We start from the raw sequence: 26,081 nt of genomic DNA, 5'->3' as shown, positions 1-26,081 counted from the left end.
CTAGCTAAAACTTACAAATTTCAGTATATTAGCAAGATACAAAATTAATATTCAGAAATTGGAAGTTCCAGCCAAGATGGAAGCATAGGTAGAAACCCTTCACTTCCTTGCACAACCAAAAGGAGGATAACAACCAATCTAAAAACAATAAACAACCAGAAGTGCAGAAAATCAAACTGCATGGAACTCCAACAACCAAGGAATTAAAGAAACAGTCAACCAGACCAACCAGACTGGTAGGAGGGACACGGGCAGTGGGGTGGATGGAAAGAACCCAGGCCGGCAAGGCAGAGGACTGTGTGGGCGGGATGGGCTGAAAGGACCATGGCAAGGCAGTGGAAAGTGCAGGCAGCGCTGACTGAAAGGACGCCAGGAGACAGTGGACCACGTGGGTGGGGCTGGCTAAACGGGAAACTGAGACTCAGAGCTGACTGTGGACTATGCGGGGCTGCCATGGTGGGAGAAACTCCCAATCTCACACGTTGGAAAGTAGGCTAGAGCCATGCAGGTGAGCTGCATTTGTTCCCTCTCTGGCGCCTCCCCCACAGCCAGTGCCACAGCACAGCAAAGAGGGTTGTCCTGCCCTGGTGAAAACCTAAGGCTCAGCCCCCTTCCAACTTCACAGGTGCACCGAGACAAAGAAATACAGCTCGAATAAAAGAACAGAGAAAAACTCCAGAGAAAGAGCTAAGTGGTGAAGAGATAGCCAACCTATCTGATGTGGAATTCAAAACACTGGTAATCAAGATGCTCAAAGAACTGATTGAGCTTGAATGAAAAATGAAAGAACAAATGAAAGCTATCCAAAGTGAAATAAAGCAAAATAATCAGGAAACCAACAGTGACAGGAAGGACTCCAGGACTCAAATCAATGGTTTGGAACAAAAGGAAGAAATAAACATCCAACTGGAACAGAATGAAGAAACAAGAATTCAAAAAGAGTAAAGAGAAGCTTAGGAACCTCTGGGGAAAGTTTAAACATTCCAATATCCGAATTATAGGGGTGCCAGAAGGAGAACAGCAGTAAGAAATTGAAATTTTATTTGAACAAATAATGAAGGAGAACTTCCCCAATCTGGCAAAGGAAATAGGCTTCCAGAAGTCCAGGAAGTTCAGTGTCCCAAAGAAGAACACAACAAGGCACATCATCAAGTTACCCAAGATTAAAGATAAATAGAGAATCTTAAAAGCAGCAAAAGGAAAGAAGAGAGTTGTCTACAAACTCCCCTTATGAGAGTGCCCAGAAGACTGTCAGCTGATTTCTCAAAAGAGACCTTACAGGCAAGAAGGGGCTGGAAAGAAGTACTTTAAGTCATGAAAGGCAAGGACCTACACAAAGATGACTCTATCCAGCAAAGCTATCATTCAGAATGGAAGGACAGATAAAGTGCTTCCCAGATAAGGTCAAGTTAAAGGAGTTCATCACCACCAAGCCCTTATTATATGAAATGTTAAAGGTACTTATCTAAGAAATTGAAGATGATCAAAAACTATGAACAGTAAAATGACAACAAACTCACAACTATCAACAACTGAACCTAAAACAACAACAACGATGATGAAAACAAATACTAAGCAAACAACTAGAACAGGCACAGAATCAGAGAAATAGACATCACATGGAGGGTTTTCAGTGAGGAGGGGACAAATTGGGGCGGGGGGGAGGTACAGGGAATAAGAAGCATAATTGGTAGGCATAAAATAGATGGGGAGAGGTTAAGAATGGTATAGGAAACAGAGAAGTCAAAGGACTTATATGTACAACCCATGAACATTTGAACTAACAGGGAGGGGGGAGAATGCTGGAGGGTTGGGGGGTGGAGGGATAAAGAGGGAAAATGGGGAAATTGGAATGGCATAATCAATAAAATATACTTAAAAAAAGTTGGTGGCATTTTTACACATCTATTATAAACCATTAAAAAGAGAAATTAAGAAAACATTCTCATTTACAATTGTAACAACAACAAAATAAGGTACCTGAGAATAAATTTAAGCAAGGAGGTAAAAGACCTGTACTTGGAAAATTATAGTATACTGAAGAAAGAAACTGATAAAGATGCAAAAAAGTGGAAGCATATTCCATGTTCATGGATAGGAAGAATTAATATCATTAAAATATCCATACTACACAAAACAATCTATAGATTCAATGTGATTCCTGTTAAAATACCAATGGCATATCTCACAGAACTAGAACACATATTCCAAAAATGGTTATGAAACCACAAAAAAACTCAAATAGCCTCTGCAATCTTAAGAAAGAAGAACTAAGTTGGAGGTACCATGCTACCTGATATCAAACTATACTACAAGGCTATAGCAATCAAAACAGCATGGTACAGGCTCTCTGCAATAAATAGTGATGGGAGAACTCGACAGATATATGCAAAAATGGCATCTGGTAATGCACATGATGTCATTACCATGCCTGCAAATGGCTATTGTATTTGCCATCACTGAACCTGCCCAGTTCATTCCTACTCTTGCCCCTTGTAAGCAAGGGTAGGAATGAGCCCAGGTGAGAAACTGGGAGAGAATAATCACACCTGGAAAACACCTTTTTATTCAGGGCATATACCCAATACCAAGTGTGGTCTGCCCACTGTCTGTCTAAGCCCTTGAGTTGTGTTCTAGCGGGAGAAATGAAATTACAAAGGGGAAGGACAAAGGATGCTTTCTGATGGTAAACTCAAACCTGTGCGATATGGCATGGCCACCCACGACTTATGCACATCATTACTTCCATTAGGGTCTATCTACTAGACTCTCCATGTGATTTTCCCCTAGGCTTTAAGATCATTTATATAAATACTCTTGCTAGGTGTGATCAGCATATGTTACCATCTGCTTCAGCTGATATGTGAAAGCACTGTTGTTTTTCAAGCATTTAAAAACCAAATGGAGACATTAAAAACAAATACTGATAGGATAAAATGGCAAACTTAAGGGAAAAAAATGCCAAATCTTTAGAAATATGCTCTAAATTTATTTCATGTAACTTGGTCATACATTAACTTTCTGGAGGTGATTCAATCCATTGTGCTTATTATCTGCACAGCGAGCAATCACTAGCAGATTTCATGACTGGATGAAAGCTGAAGAAATGTCCATCATATAATGCGAACTCTCAATTGGCCCATCACACTAATATTTAGATAAACCAACTCTCACTGGGAAACTATTCACATGGTTGAGAATGAGAACAAATGTCCTAATTAACCTGTATACCAGTAAGGATCTCATATTAGTAACCAGGCTTTACTTATTTCTATCACCTACTTTGAGTGTCAGGAATTATTTACTTGTATGAAAGAGCCAGAGTATTAGTCACAGTATATTTTAAAGGTGGTTGCAGACATAACATAGAAACTTCATTCCTGTGACCTCTATTCTATTACTGCAGTTCCCTTGCTTATTCCCCTTTATTTGTGGGCACTGCCATCTGGCAGGCCATTTAGTGAGAAGTAAATGTAAGTCCTCAAAGTATGCCCATGAGCACTCTCTGCTTGGGAAACTGGAGAGGCAACCTCTTCCACTGACACAGTATTTATGCTGCTTAGAAATCCCTGTGAGTGGCAAAGAGTAGCAGGCCACACAAACAGGGTCAGGTCCCCTCACGGGTGCACACAACACACTGGGCGTGAAACAACAAACACCATTCTTCGGTGTGCTTCAGAGTCTTTCTAGCGTCCCAGATGCTTAACCAGCCTCATCACCAGTCTTCCAAAATGCCATTATAAATGGAGAAAAGTTCTCAAGCATTTACTTTGGTAGCTGACTGAATTACATTATTAATATCTGCACCATAAGGCTACTTTAAGACATCACAGAGTAAGGGTTCCGGCTCTTAAATGTTTCCCCCTCCCCCCAACACAGAGACCCAAATACTAGGCATTGAGATGGGAGGGCAGGGAGGTGGTTGTTACACTTTTGGGCTTGTGGGGTAACCACCGTGACTGCAGGACCGCCAGACGCTACAGATACCCCAGTTCAAGAAGGGGGTAGACTGAAGAGTGTGGTCACTGCCCACCGTTTGTGAGCAGCCGAGGACACTTCACACTTTTAATGAAGGGCAAGGGGATAGTAGCATGTGATGCCCTCAGGAAATGTCGCTTGAAGTTAAAACATAAATTTCTCCAACCTTTGCAGACTCTGAATCAGTGTTTTTGTCTCCATGACTCTTACCTGAAATCCTAAAAATAAAACTAACAAAATAAACCTCATCTCCATTCTAACCCAAATCCAATTTGGTGGCACCTTACACATTACTGGTCATTCCTTACCTGAGGGCAGAGGGCTTCTAGCTGGCTGGCAGACATTCGAACAAGCTTCACACCTTCTTCATTGTTTGAAATGGAACAGGCCAGGTTGGCAACCTAGAAGAAGCAACACCGTAAAAGAGTCTTTGAAGATTTTTCTCTTAGACTGCAGAGGAAAACAAACATACCATACACTCACCTTAGCCCCTGACCTTTATAGCTTACAAGGATACTTTTTTTTTTTTTAAGTCCTGTGCTAAGGAAATTGTACCAATTCATAACACAGGTCACATTGTAAGTTGGGGGCAGAACCTTAAAAGATCCCGTGGCCTGTAACTCACAGGCTTCACATGGGCTCCGAGCTGCCTGAACAGTAACTTCAGGAAGTTCTCCCAGTGGGGCAGTGACAGGAGAAAAGCTAGGGCACCAAAGGCTCCAGTAAAGAACTGCTGGTGCCCTAGTGTACTGCAGCTGTTCTCGAAGTAAGGAAATCGAGATTCTAAGTTATTATTCTCATTTGATAGGTGAATGGATGCTTACTTTAAGCCAAAATGAGCTTTATTTGAATACAAATCTATTTTTTCAAATTAAGAAAAATAGCATTAAGACATTAAGATGGACACAAAGCCACCCTCATCAGAAAAGGAAAAAGAAAGCAATAATGTCCCATCGTTAAGAGCAAAACTGTCCTCTAGCTGGCTTCTCAAAAGCACTGACAGCTGGACTCTTTCCCCAACTACGCAGCTTCATTTGAACTTCCCGTCCAACAGACTCAATGGCGTTGCTCATGTAGCTAGAAACAGTGTTTCCAAGTTGTGCCGTACTTCCTCTGCCCATGCCAATAATGTCGCTCTGTAGTGACTGTTAGGGCTCCTTAGTGGTAAGCTTGCCAATTCCATTAGTAATGCCACAGACCTACTGAATACATGGGCTGAGACACATCTTTCCCCAAGTTGCAAATTGAGTTATGAATGACAGAGGAGCAGGCAGCTGAAAACCAAAGGCAATTTCCAAGAATATAAATGCGAGAGTAAACAAGGGCAATGGCAATAACCTTTGATTTTTCACTCCTCCACCCAACTTAAGCACATAAAGGCACAAGAAGAAAAATATATACTATTATGGCTGTTGTTTGCTGTGTTACAGTTAGTCATTAACAGATTTCTGCAAGACTCACTATCAGAATCTTGTACTGTCAAATCACAAGAAGAAATAAAAGAACGAACATGCAGTTTAAAAACAAAATGTAAGGAAACTGAAAATTAAGTCAGGTCTTTAACGTTTAGTGGCCTTCAGAATCACATAAAGAAGTGACATCTATTCTCCCTGAAGGTTACAATTCTACTTTCTAACGTCAAGTGGACCTGAGCCAAGAGGGACTTTTCTCTTCATGACAATCGATAGAGCTGATTGTAGATCCTTATTTGTTTAAAAATCGCTACAAATTATGACCTAAACTAAATTTTATAGAAGACTTTAAAAAAAAATTACCCCTCAACTGCACATGTTATGATGCTATAATGAAGGAGAAAGCTTAAAGTAGATATGTTCATGCCCTAAGTAGGAATTTTGAAAACCACACATAAAATGTGCGGCCGATACTGAACTAGCAGCAGAGGGCCCTGGTGAGGTGAGCGAACTGATGCCAGCACCCCCGCCCCACGCCCACCATTTAGGAAGCCAGCCGAATGTCAGATGCGGAAAGGTCTGCCACTATGTTTCTGTCCTCCATGCCTTAGTCACTACTCATATAATTTCATTTCTATTTATATTCTCCCAATTTTATGAATCTGAAAAACCCAGAAAAATATTTAAATTAAGGAGCAAAAAACTGTATAAAGTATTGTCTACTAATAGTGTGGCTGAGGCTGAAATGGCTGACTTTGGTAAACCACCTTTCCTATTTCCTGATAATCCTAACAAAACAAAGGTTAGGAAAGACTTGCTCTTTGCTTTAAAACGTTACAGACACTGCCTGTCTCAGGAAGCCACCCTGCCTGGCCTGGGAGGAGGTCGGGGGCACCTGTCACTGACAGTCTTCTCCAGATGAACGCTCAGCTCAACCTCCAGGGACAAGGCTACTCACTTCTAACAATGAAAAGTGTGCAAATGCAGCCTCTCGACCACAGTTCTCTGAGGAGCTAACCTCCTATGTTAGTGCCAGACTACAGGAACAGCTCAGGGCGAGGGGAAGGGTTTCCAAAATCCCTCCCTTCTGGACTCTAGGAATCTGGGATGGCAGTTAATAGAGAGACTGAAGAAGACTCTGAAGTTTGAATTAAAAACACCCAGAGCAGCTAACTTCCAGAGCACCTGGCTGAGCTGAGACTTTGTAGAGCACTGAGCAGTATCTCTGCAGTTGTTCTGGGAATAAACTCTTCCGTCTTTACTATCACAGTAAGTCAAGGTACTATTAGCAATGTAAATGTCTTCGATGCCTGCGAATCCGAGAATTGGGCTAGAACTGACACAGTGACCACTGGCGCTGACATCACGAGAGCCTCTACTGCACTGCTTCGGCCTAACTCACGTGAGTCTGGGTCTTGTTAAGGAGCAGAACATTCCAGAAAGCTTGCAACTCCCTAATAAAAAACAGCTCTAGGTTGGTGCCAGTTTCAGGAGGAGCCCGGGAACAATCTGTGCTGTGAAGGAGACTGTCATAGCCAGGCTGTGTCAGATCAACAAACGTGACATCTGCACATGACAGAAAGATAACGTTTCAGAGATTCAGAAAAGCTCTACCTTCACTCCACACTAGATTTTCTTTACTTACGTAAAACTTATGAAACAAAGTTCCATAGTGGAAAAATATCCCATTATGACCATTTTCCTCCATTATACTCGTGCTGATGACTTTAAGTAAAGTGCAGAGTTGTTTAAATCACGCACGCGCTGTTCCCACTGCCCTCAGTAAGTGCTCATGCTTTTGCATTTGGCTGAAGTGCGACACTGCCCCTTAATCTGGAACCGCTCAAGAAAGACAAGATGAACTCTGTTCTTGGTGACAAATTAATGACCTCTCATGACACACTCATTCCCATTCTGTGGAGTGAGACAAGCAGAAAAGCTGTGGGAAGGGGTCTTTTAAGTCTAAGTGGCAACATCACGACCTGGGAAGCAGGCTGCAGGGCTGAAGCTGACTGAAAATCTCCCTCACTTGCCATGTAGCCTTGAGTCAAGCTACTACTACCTGAATTTTCTTCTTTAAAATGATTGAGTCTAGCTCTCAAAAACTCTAAAATAACAGTAACTCAACTTTTCTAAACTTGTCATAGATCTGAGATGTCCCAACTGTACATCACATAAATTTTAAAACCACTCAAGAAATTTCTAACGATCACTCCCAAGCCCACAGGGGAACGATGATGGAACAGAGGGTGAGCTTCCGCCTTCCCAACTGCCAGGGGAGGGTGCTGGTGATCTTAGGAAGACAAGACATGTTACCAAAAAATGAAGTATCCATGGACAACAGCAAAGTTCCACACTAGATTGTGGTGGTGGTTACGAAGTTCTGTAAATTTAGGAAATCCCTGAGCTGTATACTTAGAATGGGTAAATTTTATGATACATAAATTATATCTCAATACTGCTATTAAAAAAAAATTCAGGGCTAGCAGATGAGTAATTAAAGGAAATTATCCAAGGCTAGAAATGAGAAAGCAGAAATTCAGAGAGGTGCGCAAGCACTGAAAAGTGTTTACTTGGGATAAGGGTGGGGGTGGAAGGAAATGGGGTACATACCATTCTGTGGTCAGAACTTGTGTTTTTAACGGACCAAGGTGATGACCTTCACTTCGGATCACAGGCTCTGCACAGAGCTGAGCTGGCTGAAAGCCAAAAGCCTTAGTGATAAGAGTGAATGAACAAAGAAGTCGCTATGAAGATGGAAATAGGAGAATACTTGCCAGTGTAAGCTCTAACAGTTCACTCAAAGAGAAGAAAAGAAAAAGTCTCCCTTCCCAAATTCTCACCAAAAGCTGGTCCTCCACAGGGGTTCAGATATAGAAATTATATTATTTATTTGGCCCCAAAAGCTTTCAGGCTTAGGAGGCCATGTATTACTGGTATCCCTAAACAACTGGCAGAAGCAAATATAAATGGAAATTTTCTCTGATGAAAGATAATCTAATCCCAGGCCTCAAAGAATTCCTATCTGCAAAATACCAGGATGTGAATTCAAAATAAAAAATGCAGGAAGTACACAAGGAACTGAGCCATCTTAGGCAAGAGCAGGCTAAAGAGCGGAGTGATTAGATCCACAATGACTGCAGATGCTGAGATGATCAAAGACGGAATATTAAAAGATGTTTCTTATGTTAAGAGAAATTTTAAAAAGTATACAAAGTAGAGACAAGGAAAGAATACACTCAGAAAAATTACCAGACAGATTTGAGAAGGATCAAAATAGAACTTAGAGAGAAAAGTAGTAACTTCTGGCACTCTTGGAAATTTAAAATAATCTTGACTAAAACAGTGCTGCAAATAGAATTACTAACCTGTAAAGTCAAAGTTAAGATTTAAAAAAAAAAAGAGAAATTTTCACAATGTGGAAGTTATAAAAAAAATGAAGAGAAATACAAGATAAATTCAGAAGGCCTACTATTCAACCATGCGGAATTTCAGGAGGAAAGACAGAATGGAACAGGTAATACTGAAAGAAATAGTGGCTAAATATTTTTCAGAGTGAATGAAATCTAAATTTTAGATTTAGGAAGACAAATTCTAAGCACGGCAAGTAAAAAGAAATCCACACCCTGATACACTGTAGTAAAGCTTCAAAACAACAAAGACAAGACTGTTAAACAGCCAGGAAATAAATACAAATTATCTACGAAGAAAGCTCCGTAAGACTGACTGCTGACTTTTCAACTGTAACCACGGAGGCCAGAAATAGAGAAATAATCTTCAAATCACTGGGGGGGGGACCATCTATCCTAGGACTATAACTACAATGAAATTATTTTTTCAAGAATTAGAGCACAAGGATGACATAAAGTCAAAACTAAAACCACTTGAAAGCATTTACTCCAGACGTATCCCCTCTGCACCCACTAAAAAAGTTTCTAATGAATATGCTTCAGAAAGAAGGGAAGTAATCCCAGAAGGAAGGTTTAACATGCAAGAAGCAATGGGAAGCAATGAAAATATGGTATCAGATAAAACTTATGCAAAGTTGAAAAAATGAGTAAGGCAATACCAATAGTGTCTAAGTCACAGCTATAAATAAAGAGAATCAAAATACTGGGCAGTATTTAAGTTGGAGAACAGAGTTAAAGTATTCTAAGATTCTTACATTATTTCAGGAAGGAAAGATATTGAGTTGATTAATCTTAATCTCTGAGTTGAACATGCATGCTAAAATATCCAGAGTTACTACTAATAAAACAGAATATATGATTTCCAAACAAGAGAGGGAAAAGATAAAAAAGAAGGTGGGAAGTCTCAATCAATCTGAAAAGGGAAAGACAAAAGCAAAGGGTGAAAGAGAAAGAACAAAATCAATGGTAAAAATGAATCTAATGTCATAACTATAACTAATGTGTATGTACTAAACTCTAATAGAAAAAAATAAACTGAGTAAATGGTTAACTAAACATATGCTCTTTACAAGGTACATTTAAAACATGAAAAAACAAAGACGTAACATTACTTTTCAGAAGAAAGGAGAAAGCTATGCTGGGATGACCAGGAAAAAGCACGTGACGCAGATTCGTAGCGCTCTGACCTCCCAATATTGTCACTGGGGAGCTGAAGGCCACGTGCTGGGCGAGCCCCTCACTAGGTCATGGCTGCAGGGACCGCAACTCAGTAGGAATGCAATGTTATAACCTTGCCTTTTTCGAAGGAACTTACAAGAAAAAAAGAAAGTCATGTGGAACTTGCCACTGTATGTTAAAATGTTGAGGACCCCATCTCTTCACTGCCCCTTATAGAAAAGCCCCATGTGAGAATTCTCTTTACACTTTATTTTTAGAATAGGCTTATTTTCCATCAAAGAAATGGGCATCCTTCCTCCATTCTAAAGACAAGAACTACACAACTACTTGTGTTCCCTCCTTTTCTCCTTGCCACCAGGCAGTGCAGTGCCAAATCCAAACTCAAGCATGGCAATCATAGCTCATAATTGTCTATTACTCTTTTCCTACATTCTGATTTTCTACATCTACCTTATATCATATGTTTTTGTCCTAAATAAGTTATGTCAAATCAAATTTTAGGAAGGGCAAGATATAAATAATAAGTATCTCTAGCAACAGGGTTAGAAATAGTGAATTTACTAAAACATCATAAACAATTTTAAACAATTTGGCTATTGTTTAATAAGTAATAGGCTTTCATTTGTAGATTACCACCCAGATGATGCTGTAATCATTTCCACTTTTACATGTTATCATATATACCACTTTAATAGTTCTGTATTTTTCACCCTGACTGGTGTGGCTCAGTGGGTTGAGTGCTGGCCTGCGAACCAAAGGGTTACCAGTTCGATTCCCAGTCAGGACACAGGCCTGGGTTGCAGGACAGGTCCCCAGTTGGGGGCATGTGAGAGGCAACCACACACTGATGCTTCTCTCCCTTCCTCCCTTCCCCTCCCTCTAAAAATAAATAAATAAAATATATAAAAGTCCCCTATTTTCTATCTAACTACCTGAATAATCTATCAGTAAAGCTAAAACAGGTGCCTGTCTAAACATAAGTCCATCAGCTCTACTGATGAGGAAACAGGAGGCCTACGTTCCTCTGAAGCAGACCAACACTGGGCAGAGCGCTTCCTTCATCGTTCCTACCAACAGTTCAACAGAAAAGAACCCTGATGCTCCCTGAGAACAAGGTTCATCTGCTGCTGCCTTCACGTGACCACCCCAAAAAGGGATTAGGCAGTTAAGTTCAGCCAAAAACGCTCGTTAGGGGGTAAGATGAAATAGTAAGTGCAAGACTTTTGTCTCACGCAGTCCCATTCATCTGAAAGACCTCTGAAAATGTGAGAAGACCAAGCTTAATTAATATGCTTAGAAAATTCTTCTGGTGCCCAAGGTCACCATACCACTCAAGAACACCTGACTATTTTCATGCAAACGTCCTACAGTCCTAAAAAAGTTGAACTTTCATTTAATTTGCTATTTGCAAGAATTTCATCCTACAGTATCATACAGGAGCACAGAGAAAACACCCAAGGTGTCACAGGTACATCGTGTAAGGTCAGTGTTTAATTCAAAAGCTTCTACAGAGCCTTCTTCGAGGCCACCTCACTACACATTACCAGCATACCACAGAGTAAAAGTTCAAGTGTGGATCATTCAATTTGCAGTTAAAACACATTTCAAGCCAATAAGGTCATAGCCTATGAAGTCCTGGGTAATGGGAAATACTTGGGGGCAGAGAGGGGAGCCCCACAAGTCATGACAATCTAGCCCAACAGCACACCAGTTATATTTACATTTTGGTTCTCAACTCACAAAGCAACGAACAAGATATCTTATTGTAGCAAGTTCATTACAATAAGAGGCCCATTTTAATACAATGTCTGGGGCTAAAGGGAAGGGGATACTAAATAATATGTAGTTTTTACAGGCAAGATTTCATATGGCATTTTTCCTATTGCACTCTCAATTCATGAAACTGAAAAAGGATTCAGAATAGAGAAAAATTAAAAGGGAAAACTGACTATTCTTTACCTATTAAGCTGCTCACAGCCAAAGGATGTGGGTAAAGAATGAAGCAATTAAAAAGGACACATAGGTGTTGCATTATTGACAAAAAGTTATTATTTCTGACAAAATAAAATTTTCACCTCAATACACTTTAAATGGAAGAGCAACATAAATCATTAACTTGGTATGTGAGAAAGAGTCAAGTATAAAAGGCGTTCCATTTCCTGAAGCACAGCCACGCCCGTTTATAAACAGGAAAGCAAAGACCTCAGTGCTGTCTGTCCTCCAGAAAGGCAGAGAACGGTGACGAGAATTTCACCCAGGTCACCAACGCTGACCTCAGCTCCTGCTCACCTAGTCACTGGCCTTGAACAACACAACCTCTACACACCCTTCCCTTAAGAAAAGGGGCTTCAATACCTTCAATAAGTTGGGAGGTACTGGATTCCACTGACAACTGTGGTGTGAGGTAGTCAGAGGTATTAGTCAGATTCTGAGAAAATAAGTTAAAAGCAACTTCACAGCAAACACTGTTATTTGCCTTTTCAAGTAAAATCACAAAAGTCATTTAATAAGGATCCAAGAGGCAGCCAGCACCATACAGCCCTCTAAACACTGTGCACATAGAGGGTCTGGAGAAATGTGCTCTGCTCGCAAAACTTCAAGAGTCAGTACGTGCTTTTTATTCTCGAGACTAATCCTGTATTTCCATAATGTGCCATACAAAGAAGACACCATAATAGGTTTCCATTTCTAAGTGGGTGTTATCCCTAAGACTACTTAAAAACTATTAATACATTTGAAGCAACTTTATACAACACTCCAAATTAAAGCATTACGTTTTTATATTTTATCTGGTCTGAGGGGAAAGTATTTCTATTAAAGCAATAAATAAGACTTCCAAAAACCAAGTTAGCAAGTGCCAACACATCTGCTCCAATTTTATTTTGGTCACATATTAAAATGCTGTTTAAATAATAGTTTTTGCTCAGCTCCCCTTTCGAATGCTGATAAAATGGGTAACTTTTTCCACATATAATTTCAGCACCATTTGCGTCACATTACACAAAATACATACATTATATAAATATTTTGAGTGTCTCTCGCTCTAGTATAAGGTAATCTTCATGCAGTATGGGTTTTGTTTCATTCACTGCTAATTACTTAGTGCCCAGAACAGTGACTGGGAGATATTAGGAACTCTACAAAAACCTATTAACAATTTTTTCTCCCTCCAGTTTGGAAAGCTTGCTATAGGTTTTTGAAAGCTTTGTTCTAGCAAAAGAAAATACTGCTCAAATCAATGTCAACTAATCTTTAAAAAGTTTCCAAAATATTCCCATCTCTACATCCTAAAAGATCTTACAATTCATCTCATGTATACACTGTACGGAATGACGCTCTCTTGAACATTACAAACACTTCAGAAAAAGGCAAAACTCACTAACAATGATGTTCAGTCATAAGGTAAAGCTCTGAAGTTCTTAAAGTACATTCCTCAGACCACTCACAATCAGAATCTTTAGGGATACCTTTGAGACCAGTAGGTTCATTCCTCTAATAGTTACTGAGGACCTACTATGCTCTGGGCACTGTTCTAGGCCTATATTCCCAAAGAATTTAACATTCTGTTGGAGTATGATACGGGAACAGAAAAGAAAACGAAACAAACCCAGTAACTTCAGAAAGTGAAAAGTGTTATGTGGGGTGTAAATCAGATGATAGGAAGAAAACACAGTGGAGTGTGGGTGGAGGGATTGAGGGATCAGGAACACCCCTCTGCACAGGTAACATCTGGACGGAGACCTCTATGATGAGAAGTGAGCAGGTAGCTCCAGACAGACAGCCCAGGGAGTGCAGAGGGCACGAGGTGGTGATATGGCTGTGGTCAAAGAGAAAGAAGCAGTCTAGCATGGGGACAGGAGGAGGGGACTAGAAGGGAGAGACAGGAAAACAGGCATTTGGAAAGGTGGGCAGGGTGCCTTCTGGACATGGTTAAGAAACTGGATTTTAGGATTTTATCCCAAGTGAGACTATAACCCACAGAGAGTGGTGGTGAGAAGGGTAATATTGATGGATCCTGAAGCAAAGGAATGGCATAATCTGATTTGATCAGATTATGCTTTCACAGAAGAAACTAGAGAGGGACAAGAGTGAAATCAAAAGAATCAATTAGGAGACTGTTGCCAAGTCCAGTGAGAGATGATGGCTTAGACTAGAACAGTGACCATGGAAATAAAGAAAGAATGATACGGAGACTTTTGAATAAAATATGGCATATGAAAAATAAATAGTGAAAAAGAAGAATCAGGGATGACTCCTATACTTTTGGCTTGAACACGTAAGTGGGACAATGGCAAATAAAAAAATGCAAGGGTGTTTATCAGACTGTCACATGTAATAGTAAAATACGGAAACAACCTAAATAACCTACATGCCTCGTGGTAGGGGACTGGTTAAATAAATGGACTAGTAAGCAATCAATATAAATGCTATAAATGAATACTTTATAACACAATGAAATGGATGTGATATAATAAGCAGAGCAAAAACAAATTATATCATAACACGTTATGATAACCATTTGTAAAAAAAAAAACAAAAAAACAAAAAAACAAACCAGTATATCAATTTTGTATATTGTTTAAAAAAAACAAATAATAGCCCTGGCTGGCGTGACTTGGTGGATTGAGCGCCGTCTGTGAACCGAAAGGTCACCAGTTTGATTCCCAGTCAAGGGCACCTGCCAGGGTTATGGGCCAGGTCCCTAGTTGGGGGCGCGCCCAAGAAGCAACCATACATGGATGTCTCTCTCCCTCTCTTCTCCTGTCTCTAAAAATAAATAAAATCATTTAAAAAAATACCCACATATAAATAAAATAAGTGTGAATCTACTTCAAAAAATTACTCCTTTTTTTTCTTTGTGATTTTCTTTATTTTACTTTGGTGGGATGACGCTCTAACCAACTGAGCTACGCAGCCAGGGCCAAACTTGTATTTCTTTTACAGTTTTTTTTTTTAAGTCGTATTTTTAAGTGGCAGTGCCCCCAAACTGCACCTAATCTAAACATTTGGACACTTTCATCTTTTCTCCTCGGCACCTTGCTGCATAGAGATGCTTTCAGCTGGGTGAATGAGCCTAGCAGTGCTGCCAAAGAGCAACCATGGGCAAACTGGCCGGTCCAAGTTTTATGTGCCTCTAGGCCCCTACTGCAGCAATCACAGAGCATCACCAAATGGCTCTAGGAAGAAGCCTGGCTCCACTTCAGTGCTGAAGAGCACATTTCCTAACACCCAATAAATCAGACTATACCCTCTAGGAAGCAGCTGTGAAAGGAGTTCATCTAACCCCAAGGAGCAGCTATTGGATACACAGCAGCATCAAAGTGTTCGTGGGGAAAACTGGTGAGGGTGGGAGGGAGAGAAGAAATGACTGGACAGCACATGAATAGAATCTGCTGCTCTGGGAAGCAGACAGGCAGCTGGAATCTATAAAAAAGGCTATATAGCATAAAAATAGCATATAGAAATTATGCTTCCTACAGTTACCCCAATTTTAATGGGGTGATCATGAAAGACACTGAAAAGGACATGAGGGTAACAGTGTGGACATGTTTATCTAGATAATTTAGAAAGCAGGCCAAAAATAAAGGGATTCTTAACTGCCTGAAAGGCCAACTATACAAAGAACAGTTCAATCAAGAGAATGATTTCTAGTAGCAAGCTGAAAGTTCTATCTTATGCCTTGTCTTAAGACAATTTTCTAAATCTCAGATTGAATAAAGGAGAAAAGATACACTTATTTTAAAAAGAAAGAAAGAAGGAAGGAAGGAAAGAAGAGGGAGGGAGGGAAGGGGAAGGAAGAAGAACGGAGAGAGGGAGGCAGGACACAGTTTGGAAGGGGCCATCAATAATATCAACAGCAACAATCCTGACAGGACAAAACACTAAGCTGAATCTCAGAAGTTTAAACTGGGTGACTGTCAAAACCACCAGAGAGCCAAACAACTATACCCACACAGACAAGAATGGATAGAGGGGACTCAGCAACAGCACCTTAGGAGGAAAAGCCCTGAGCTGACTGACTGTGAGCTCAGTGGAATCAACAACTGAAGCCACTACCCAAAAAGCCATCCTGGGATCCACTGGTCAGAGCCTCCTTCCAGAATGATGGAGGCCTTGGCTACTCTGTCCGCCTGCCCCTGGAGCGGGGGTTCGATGAGTGCTGGCTGAGCGGTTGGCATTCAGAGAAGAGGAATGATGACGAGAGCCTCTGGAAAGCCTGAGCAAGTCACCCAGAGCAGCGCTGTCCAACAGAAACACAATGTGAGCCACATACGAATTTTTTAAATTGTCAGTAGCCACACTTTAAAAAGGTGAAGATTTGCACAAAGAATGTATTTTATTTAATCCAAAGATACATTTCAACATGTAATCAACATAAAAAGTTAATGAACGTTTTACATACTTTTTCCATACCACATCTTCAATATCTACAGGGAGGGAGCTTCCCACTACAGGAGTCCAAGAAAAGATAAATGACAATTTATACACCAGAGTGAGAATCACAGATTATACGAGGTTAAGAATCACTCACTGCACTGCAAAGAGATGGACCCAATTCCCAGGAAAGGACAGAAAACCTGGCTTCCAAAGGGGAGAACCTCCAGAGAAAGGGAAAGCTCAAACAATGCAAGGAGTGCTAAGTAAGAGAAGTGGGGGGGTCACTCGGCCACAAACAGGACCTACACAGAGCTGCACGACACAGACCTGCGCTGCCCTCCTTCTTTCATGTAGTGTGTGTGTGTGTGTGTGTGTGTGTGTGTGTGTGTGTGTGTGTGTGTGTGTGTGTGTGTGTGTGGCTGCAAAGCAAGGTACCTGAAAACCAGGCATTCCACATACTGTTGAGATTGGAAGGTGTTGTATAATAAGGTATGTTTGGTCTTAGGCCCAGATTCCTGGGAGGAAACTTCTAAATCCTTGGGAATTCAGTAGTCCTAGGAGGGTCTTTGTTATTCAGCATTGGCCCAGACAGTTCATACTAACGAGGTAACTCTGGGTGGGGCACCTAGATACATGTTATGCTAATGGCTGATTGGGGACAGAGGCAGACCACGTGTGAACCAAGTGATTACATGACTGGGATATTCAGCCCAAGCTTCAGGGAAGCAAGGGAAGATGGAGACTGAGTTCAGTTGAATCATGGTTCTATCAATCACGCCTACATAATGAAACCCCAGTAAAAACTCTGGACACAAACTCAGTGGAGCTCCCTGGTTGTTGAGTCGTCAACACACCAGGAGGGTGAAGTGCTCTGATTCCATGGGTAGAGGGCAGAAAACTCCATCTTTGAGACAAATAGAGAGAAAACCACCGGCTCCAAATGGCATTGTTCGGGCTAAAGGCCCATGACACCAAACCTAGATTGAGTTGCCGTTTCAACCTCTCTCAGAAACAATCTTAATCAACCAGTCTGTTTTCTCACCAATGAGGTAATCTGTCGTGTGGGCCCTTCACCATACATACTGCCCCCCTGCAAGAAGTAGCAATCTGCTTTTGGGTTCTCTTTCACCCAAAAATAATCCTTTCTTTGCTTTTGTTAAGAGCGCCCTTACCCCTACTCTCTTCTATAAAACGCTTCCATTTCGTACAACCCCTGGAGTGCCCTTCTAGTTGCTAGGTGGGATGCTGCCTGACTCATGAGGAACTTAATAAAGCCATTAGATTTTCACATTTACTTGGTTGAAATTTTTTTTTTTTTAACAAGGCCTTTTCACACTTCACCCTATGTGTCTTTTCATTTGGCTGCTCCTGATTTTTATTCTTTACAATAAAATGTAATCATAAATAGTATAGCACTGTTCTGGGTTCTATGAGTTGTTAATAGGAAATTACTGAAACTGAAGTAGGTCATAGGAACCCTCAAAAGTTGTAACCAATTAGTTAGAAGTGTGGGTGGCCAGGGGAACCTCCAAACTTGCAGCTGTGGTAACTCCAGGTAGTTAGCGACAACTCTATTTCAGGATTTTATTTTTTAATTATATTTTATTGATTATGCTATTACAGTTGTCCTGATTTTCCCCCCTTCACACAGCACCCCTCACTCCCTCAGGGAATCCCCACACCATTGTTCATGTCCATGGATTATGGGTGTTAAGTTCTTTGGCTACCCCATTTCTATTCTGTAACATCCCCATAGCTATTCTCTAACTACTTATTTGTACTTCTTAATCTCCTCACCTCTTCATTGATTCCTCCACACCCCTTTCCCATCTGGCAACCATCAAAACATTCTCCATATCCATGATTCTGTCTCTGATCTTCTTGTTTGGTTAGTTTCTTTTTAGATTCAATTGTTGATAGTATGTATTTTTACCATTTTATTGTTCATAGTTTTGATCTTCTATTTCTTAAATAAGTCCCACTATCCTATCATATAATAATGGTTTGGTGATGATGAACTCCTTTAGTTTTCTCTTGCCTGGGAAGCTCTTTATCTGCCCTTCGGTTCTGAACGACAGCTCTGCTGGGTAAGAGCAATCTTGGCTGGAAGGTCCCTGCTTTTCATGGCTTTGAGTATTTCTTGCCAATCCCTTCTAGCCTGCGAAGTTTCTTTTGAGAAATCAGCTGACAGTCTTATGGGAACTCCCCTGTAGGTAACTTATCATCTCTTGCTGCTTTTACACTTTAAACATTCATTTCCTTTTCACGCACATATGCAATTATATATCCTAGTACCTCTAACAACGTAAATGTAAATAACTGTTTGCAGAATGGTGCTACAAAGCCTTTGGTTATGACTCAAGCAATGAAAAGCCACTTAACACATACATCTGTGTGGAGATGAGGGAGTGGAGGGCAGAGAGAGGGGAGAGGTAAGAAAGGGGCCAGAACTGAGTTGAGAGAGGGATCGCCAAACTCTTTAACTCTAAAAGGGGCCCTTGGTTACTGATGTTCAGAATGAAATAAAAAGCATAAATAACCATGGACAAAGCTCCTGGAGCAAGGTCTCCAAAGGCCCATCTAATGCTCCTCATTGGACAAAAGGCTGTCCATTAAACCAGTAAGTTCAAGTGGCATAGCCCTCATTTTTGGAGGGATACAAGCCTGGGGACTTTAGGCCAAGTTATTTAACCCTAAACCGTAGTTTTCTAACCTGAGAAATGTTGTTGTGGAAAATACATTGTACTTGCATACAAATGGTACACAGTAGGTACTCAGCAAGTGCCAGCTGCATTGGCTGGAGAGGCTGAGGATGACAGTGAGGGCCCACAGGGCCCTCCAGCTGCAGTATAGACCAGGGCTTCCCGCTGAAGTTCAGCTGCCACACGGAGCCCTTCCCATGCCGTTACTGGAATCTGTTACTCATAGCCTCGGGCTGGTAGTGTCCTTGCTTCCTGCCTCACAGGCACACTTTCTAACGTGCAGGCTACTTACTGAGGCTGGCTTCCTGAAGACAATCTTTGTATACTTGGAGGTTACACCTCATGCTGCCATATAACTCTTGTGAACAAGATTATGCTTAATGGAGACAGAAAATGAAATTCTTCCGATTTTAATTCCAAATGCCAGAATCATTAACTTCAATAGCAGACTGACCTATGTATTATGTACATAATTAATTCATAATGTTCAAAGAAAACTAGATGTAAAATTAGTAATGCATTTAATGTGATTACTGATGTTTTCCTTGGAATACTTTATAGTATTAACTTGGCCTAATGTCACTATAAATTCAGAAGTACAGGACACAGATTTTTACATAAAAGCCCCATTTCCTGTTCTTATGTAATGACTAACTTACCAAATGGTCTATGAAATCTTTTTCAAATATTAGATGTTTTACATTAGGTTATACAATCAAATAACTTGGGTATATGCTTACTATGTGTCAAATTTCTGAAATAAAGTAATAATTAATAAATCAAACAATAATATAATTTCAGTTATCAAAAGGTAAGAACAAGCCTTACTTACCTGGAAATTAAATAGCAATTCACTCCTATTTCTTCTTACAAACCAACCACTTACATACAGATTTTTACTAATCAAACACATCTAATGAGCAGCATGTTAGGGCTCAGTGTCTTCAATTTTAAAACAAGACAAATGGGCTGAGTCTGTGTCTTAGGCAAGTGCTAAGCACCTGACATACATCATCTATTTTAGACCTTAAAATAATTCTAAGGTAGGTATTATCAGCATCCACATTTTACAGGCAAGAAATGGGAATTCAGGGCGAGGCTAAGTATTGGGCTGCCCAAAAACTCCATTACATTTTTTTCCATTGGATGGCTCTAATAGTGCTTGGTTGTTTTTAAATTCACATGAAACAATTTTGTTAGACTGTATTGTAACAGCTATCATATCAGCGTGCATGTTTTTAAAAATTATCAAAATTGGTGAATTTTTGTGCAGCCATTTTAATACTGAAGATGGAAGAAAATATGCAACATTTTCAGTGTAATTATGCTTTATTATTCCAAGAAAGGCAAAAATGTGACAAACATAAAAAATGATTTATGCAGTGTATGGAGGAGGTGCTGTGACTGATCGAATATGACAAAAGTGGTTAGCGAAGTTTCTTGGTACTATTGACATTTTACAGCCAAATAATTCTTCGCTGTGAGGCTGTCTTATGCACTGGAAGATGTTTAGCAGCAACCCTGGCCACTACCCACTAGAAGCCAACAGCGGGATATAGCCAACATACTCAATATACTCAAATCAATAAAGTTACTGGTGAAAATGAAAAACGTGTCTTTTATTTTACAGAAAAAACAACGGACTTTTTGGCGAACCCAATCATTTGCCAGGATGCAAACCCAAGCAATGGGATTCTTGAGCTCCGTCTTGTAGCCGCTACTCCCTTTTATAGTGTCTTGTGAGTTTCATCAATGTCATTATCTATCTTTATTAGCATTAACACTCAATAGAGATGTTAAGTTTACAGTATAGGGATTATCTATTTTTAATCATGTGCATAATTAATGTAAATTGACCAAAATGGTACTTTCAGATGATGTTAAGTAGTAATAAAAGACTTTCATCTTAGACATATTGTATATTAGATGATCCCCTAAAATGTTTAGCTGATTAAATCATGTGACTAAAAATCACCACACTCCATTAAATTACTTACAGTTAAAGAAACTGCTAATACACTTACCTCAATCAATTTGTTGGCATGTTCACGGAAAACTTGGGCATACTCTTTAACTTCTTTCTCATTTCCATTCTTTGCAGCTTCAATCAATACTAAAAGTGGAACATTGGTTTCCAGGAATGAATCTGACACGTGGTCCATGACAGCTTTGCGAAGCTAATAATTAAATTGTAAAAGTTTGATTTGATTTCTAACAAGAAGCTAGATTGCTTTTTTCTCGTGTACTTTTAAATTTAATGGAAGCTTACGATAACTTGGCTGCACTTACTATGAGGACAAACCCCCTCCCATGTATCCATGCAGTTACACAACCTGCAATGTAGGAAATGCCTGACTGTGCAGGTAATGGTTTAGCAACAGAACCTCAGTCTTCAACATTACACCCTTTTTTCTTGGGATTTACAAAATTTCCTTGGAACTGTGAAGCTTATATCTTAAAGGAATAATAAACTAAACAGAAAGCAGCTCTGAGTTAAATTGGCAGCCTTGGAATACATGTAATTAGCCCAAATGGCTGAATAAAAATGAGAAGAGAGGAAAAATGTACTTTCTAGTTTATCTGAACAGAGTTGGCATACTATGAACTTTAAAACTGAAAGGTCATCTTTATAACCATTTCTAATGCTACTCCAATAAAGGAATACAAAGATACAGTCCCTCTTTCATTTTGTTTTACATTAGACATGACGGTAAAATGTCTCTCCACTTAAGTATGGAAATTGTATTACCACTACAACTTCTTTTTAAGTCTTAATACATTGTTTTATAAATTCAGCCTTACATTTTTTAAAGATGAAAACCCAATATGATTCAAAACATTAATTGAATTAACATTAAATGAAGAGATTCTTCCCTCTATGTTTTCTAACTTGGAAAACTGAGCCCCGCAAATATATCTACACCCACCATACGTGTACTGGAAATTCATCTCCACCAAGGACCTAAGGAAGCTGTGAGTGTGCAATCAGAATGGGGTAGGGCAGATGAATGGCTGCAATTTCTGTCTCAGTGGATTTCCACAGGTCCCCAAGTCATTTTAAATTGATGTCCTCACCTGTACATCCTTTTCACACAAGAGCCAACTTATTCAGTCCATCCCAGTAGGACCGTTTATCAGTCCAGGTCCCCAAGAGATTTTATTAGCCACTTAGAAGCTTATTAGCAACAAAACAGAGATAGTCAGTTTCCTGTGAAAATCAATCCTTACCCCTTATAAAATGTTCCGGGGCCACAACTACAAAACTGAGAACTTTAGGAGGCAATCAGCACTTTCTTTAGCTTACCTGTCTACGCAGGTCCCTGGTCTTCTTGGTCATTTTATCTATTGCAGAATTGAGTGCATCACTTCTTTCTTTACGTCCCGCCTAGGAAAAAAGGAAAGAGATGCACCTTTTAGTGATTCACAAATAGACTTAATGATAGCCGTAGCTATTTATGTTCAAATTAATATTGAAAAAACAGTCAATTTTTTTTAAACCCAAAGTTGGAAAATACACTGGGGGGAGGTAGCACAGGAGACATGGGCAACCATGTGGCTTTGTTCATAAAAGCATAACCTTAACGACTCTTAGGCTCCACATCATCTGATGATGGGAATTGCGGGAGTTTTATCAAAATAAGAGAAGCCAAGGAACAGGACTGTCACTTCAAGTTCCATTTAAAAAATATTTATATTTTAATTCAAGGTTCAGCATACACAAATTTCATTAATAAACCAACTCTTCTTGAACTACAGGCTAGAACAGGTTACATCTGATTTTGGTGAACTCTGAGATTTGAAGAATGTCAAAATATGAAAGTTGGCACCTGGCACTAAAACAATGTGAAAAATGAATTTTAAAACCAAGATATACTATGATGGGTCAAAGTTAACAATGAATATCATGCAGCTTGAATAAGAATGCTCTGTGAGACTATTTCAGCCATGTATTTTTTTTAAATCTAGGCTAAGCTTAATGCAATTATGTTATACAGATAAGAACATTCTAGCTACTCTGAGAGAGGTACGTAAGTCAGCAGCCAAGGGGATAGGTTCATATTCACCCCAGAGAATATCTCAAGCAGAATCAAAACAGATGGTAGTAGAGGCCTGGATGGTGTGGCTCAGTGGAGTGAGTGCTGGCTTTCCCAACAAAGGCTCGCTGGTTCCACTCCCAGTCAGGGCACATGCCTGGGTCGCAGGCCAGGTCCCCAGTAGGGGGCACAAACACCTATTGATATTTTTCTCCCCTCTCTCTAAAAATAAAACTTTTTAAAAAATTTAATAAAGAACGTTGCACTATATTCTTAGATACTCAAGCACTCCAAGAAAATTTCTGTATATAAACCCAGTGAAGTTTGTCACTGCTCCTAGCCGTGTTTTGGGGGAAGGAATCATGTATTCCAGAAAACATCTATTTATCAAAAACCCAAAGGCTGGATTAAATGACCTCATGAGAGCCCCATTCCCTGTAACTTCAAATACCCAGAAATTTCCTCAATTTGGGAAGATTTACTTAGAAAAGTTATATAAAAGCCATCCTTCAACTTGACTTTTGAGAGAATTATAGTCACACCACAAAATTCACTTTAAGATGCAACACACGCCATGAATCTGTTAATTCTTTATTCAACTACCCTAAAAATCAATTTGTCTTTCTTGTTACTTTAGGAAATAAGAGGTTTAATGCCTCATGAATCAGGAGGGGGCGGTTCAGAAACAGTTATTTACTGAACCTTTCAGGTTATACTAGTCAGACCACCTTTTAAATCGAAGCATCTCCTTAAAAAATATACTCCAAGTAGGAAGTTCAGGGTTCCAGTTATTAGTGGAACAGGGATCTGGCCCTGAGTAGGTTTGCCTGGGGTTGGCCAGTTGTATGTGGGTTCTTGACTTCCTACAGGAAAGACTTTAAGAGTCCAGGTGATTTTGAAAGGACGTTTTTTAAAGATGGGATCAGTGAAACAAAGAAGTGCTTAGGATATTGGAAGCAACAGGAGAGCCTAAGCGGGGCTGCCTTGGCTCTCTGGAAATGTTATAGGAAAGAAATGAGCCTTGGCCCAGCTGCTGTTAGTTCACTGAGAAATCAGAGAAAAGGGGGCCTTGGGGACAAGGTCAGGTGGTTAGTCTGGGACAAGCTGCCGCTGCCCACTGCTCCCTGGTTGCAAGCCTTGTAGGGTGGGGTCCCTTAGAGTTTAGGAGATGCACACCTGTAGGGGAAGAAGCAGGGGAAGGGAATAGTGCTTGTGTGCCTGGGGCAAGGGAGTGTGAGCAGGAACCTTCCTTTTGAGGGGATTTAGGGGAACTCTTGGGGAGGATCTCAACAGAATATTCATCAACTTTATGCTGATGTACCAAAGTGAGATTTACTCCCTTATCTTCATCTGTCCTGGGGTATGGTTGGCAAAAGGCACTAATTGGATTTCTGCTATCTATCTCCCTGAGTTGGATGATTTAAGTTATTTACCCTCTGGTTAGAGGGAAGTGTACACCATTTACTCTTAAGTGTCCTTGGGTTAGGGCAGATAGGATTTACTAGATGGCTGCAAACTGCTTGTTTAACTATCTAAGTTTCCCAATTCTTCTTGTCCTGGCTTATCAGCCTGTCACACAAGCATTTCAAATGCAATCGGAATGAGTATCCACGTATACACACACAACCCTGACGATGAACGTGATGAAAGTAGAAAGGTTTTGATCTGTAAAACAAAACTTTACTTCTCTTTGAAATTACAGCTGTTAGGGTTTTTTATTTCTAGTTTTAGGTAGGCCAAATTAAAATTGCTCAATGAATCTTTAAAATAAGTGACTATCGGCTCCCACCTAATTTGGAGACTATTCCACTGAGCAGAGAAACCAGATAGGTCACTCAATTTTGATATGTAATGTCCCTGCTAAGCAGTGACAAAAGGGCTTAGAAGAAAAATATAAGGCATGTTTGGGGTTTCAGCATAAAGCTTCTCATCGGCAAGTAAATGCCAGCTGAGAGGCAAAGGTTATTGGCTGGGACCGTCTCCAGAAACATAGTTCTGGCTGGCAAAGTAAAGAGCTTTCAAAACCCATTTTTAATAGAAGCAGCTCCCCCACCTTCCTTCATCCTATGTGAACAGACTTCTATTTATTTAGACACACTCTTTACTGAGCACCTACTCTGTCCATTGGAGTAGGCAGGACCAGCCATAATCCTTCTATCAGAGGCTTTATAATCAGATAAAATAATTCCGAGAAACACTAATTCAGCAACACCCTGTATCATGGTGGGCCTCTAGAGTTCTGCAGGACATAATGGCAGGTCAAAGTAGTAAGTAAAAGTTATGTAGAAGGTTACATTTAAGTTAGGTGTTGATTTTTTTTAAGTATTAAGAACTAGTATTTCATGGAGGATTTTACCCATTTTGGAGGTAACCTCTGAAATAACAGCATTTCTCCCCCGAGGAACCAGCTCCTGCCTCAGAAAGAGTGAGCAAGCACTCTCCTATAACAAACGTACTACTTGCCCAACCACTCACACCGCTGCCACGGACCTGTGCACCGCTGCTGCCGGGGCACATGTCCACCACTCCGTCACCCACAAGCAAACCCATCTCTGAAGGCCCTGACTGCACTCCGACCCTTCCCTTTGAGAAGGGATACAATAAGGGATGGTCAGGAAGGGATGAAGTATGCCCCTGGCATCGGGGGCGTAATTTAGGCCCTAGAAACAATGTGACAAAGGTTCCCAGGTGAGCCTGCAAAAAACTAATCAACCTAAAGGGTAAAGGCACAAGATAAACTCAGTGCTTCCAGGGAAAAAACACAGTGAACACTTCCAGTTCTTTCTGGAAAAAACATGCCATATGCTGAAGGAGCTACCTGGTCTCTTCAGAGAGGGCTCTTCGGCCAAAGGCTTCCTTCTCGTCTTATTCTGCTTTCTCCCTGTTGGAGCCCAGCCACGACCATTGCTTCAGTGACGATGCTCACTCTGCCACCTTCCATGTCATGACCCACCAACCGCATTTTACTTCTTCAGGCATGCCATGCTC

General features: G+C 40.3%; 1 protein-coding gene across 1 annotated transcript in view; it reads right to left on the bottom strand.

Annotated features, from left to right (window-relative positions):
- Window positions 1–26,081, bottom strand: part of CTNNA1 (catenin alpha 1) — a 167,475-nt gene that overhangs the window by 21,520 nt on the left and 119,874 nt on the right. Inside the window, exons 8-10 of the mRNA XM_053913257.1 lie at window positions 22,364–22,444; window positions 21,084–21,236; window positions 4,287–4,379 (exon numbers count right to left, since the gene is read on the bottom strand). Coding sequence (XP_053769232.1) covers window positions 4,287–4,379; window positions 21,084–21,236; window positions 22,364–22,444 — 327 coding nt within the window. The remainder of the gene's footprint in view (window positions 1–4,286; window positions 4,380–21,083; window positions 21,237–22,363; window positions 22,445–26,081) is intronic.

Source organism: Desmodus rotundus, chromosome 10 (genome assembly GCF_022682495.2).
Source record: "Desmodus rotundus isolate HL8 chromosome 10, HLdesRot8A.1, whole genome shotgun sequence".
In the NCBI taxonomy this organism is placed as follows: Eukaryota; Metazoa; Chordata; class Mammalia; order Chiroptera; family Phyllostomidae; genus Desmodus; species Desmodus rotundus.
Note: the sequence above shows the minus strand (reverse complement) of the source record. Positions and strands in the feature narration are given on the sequence as shown.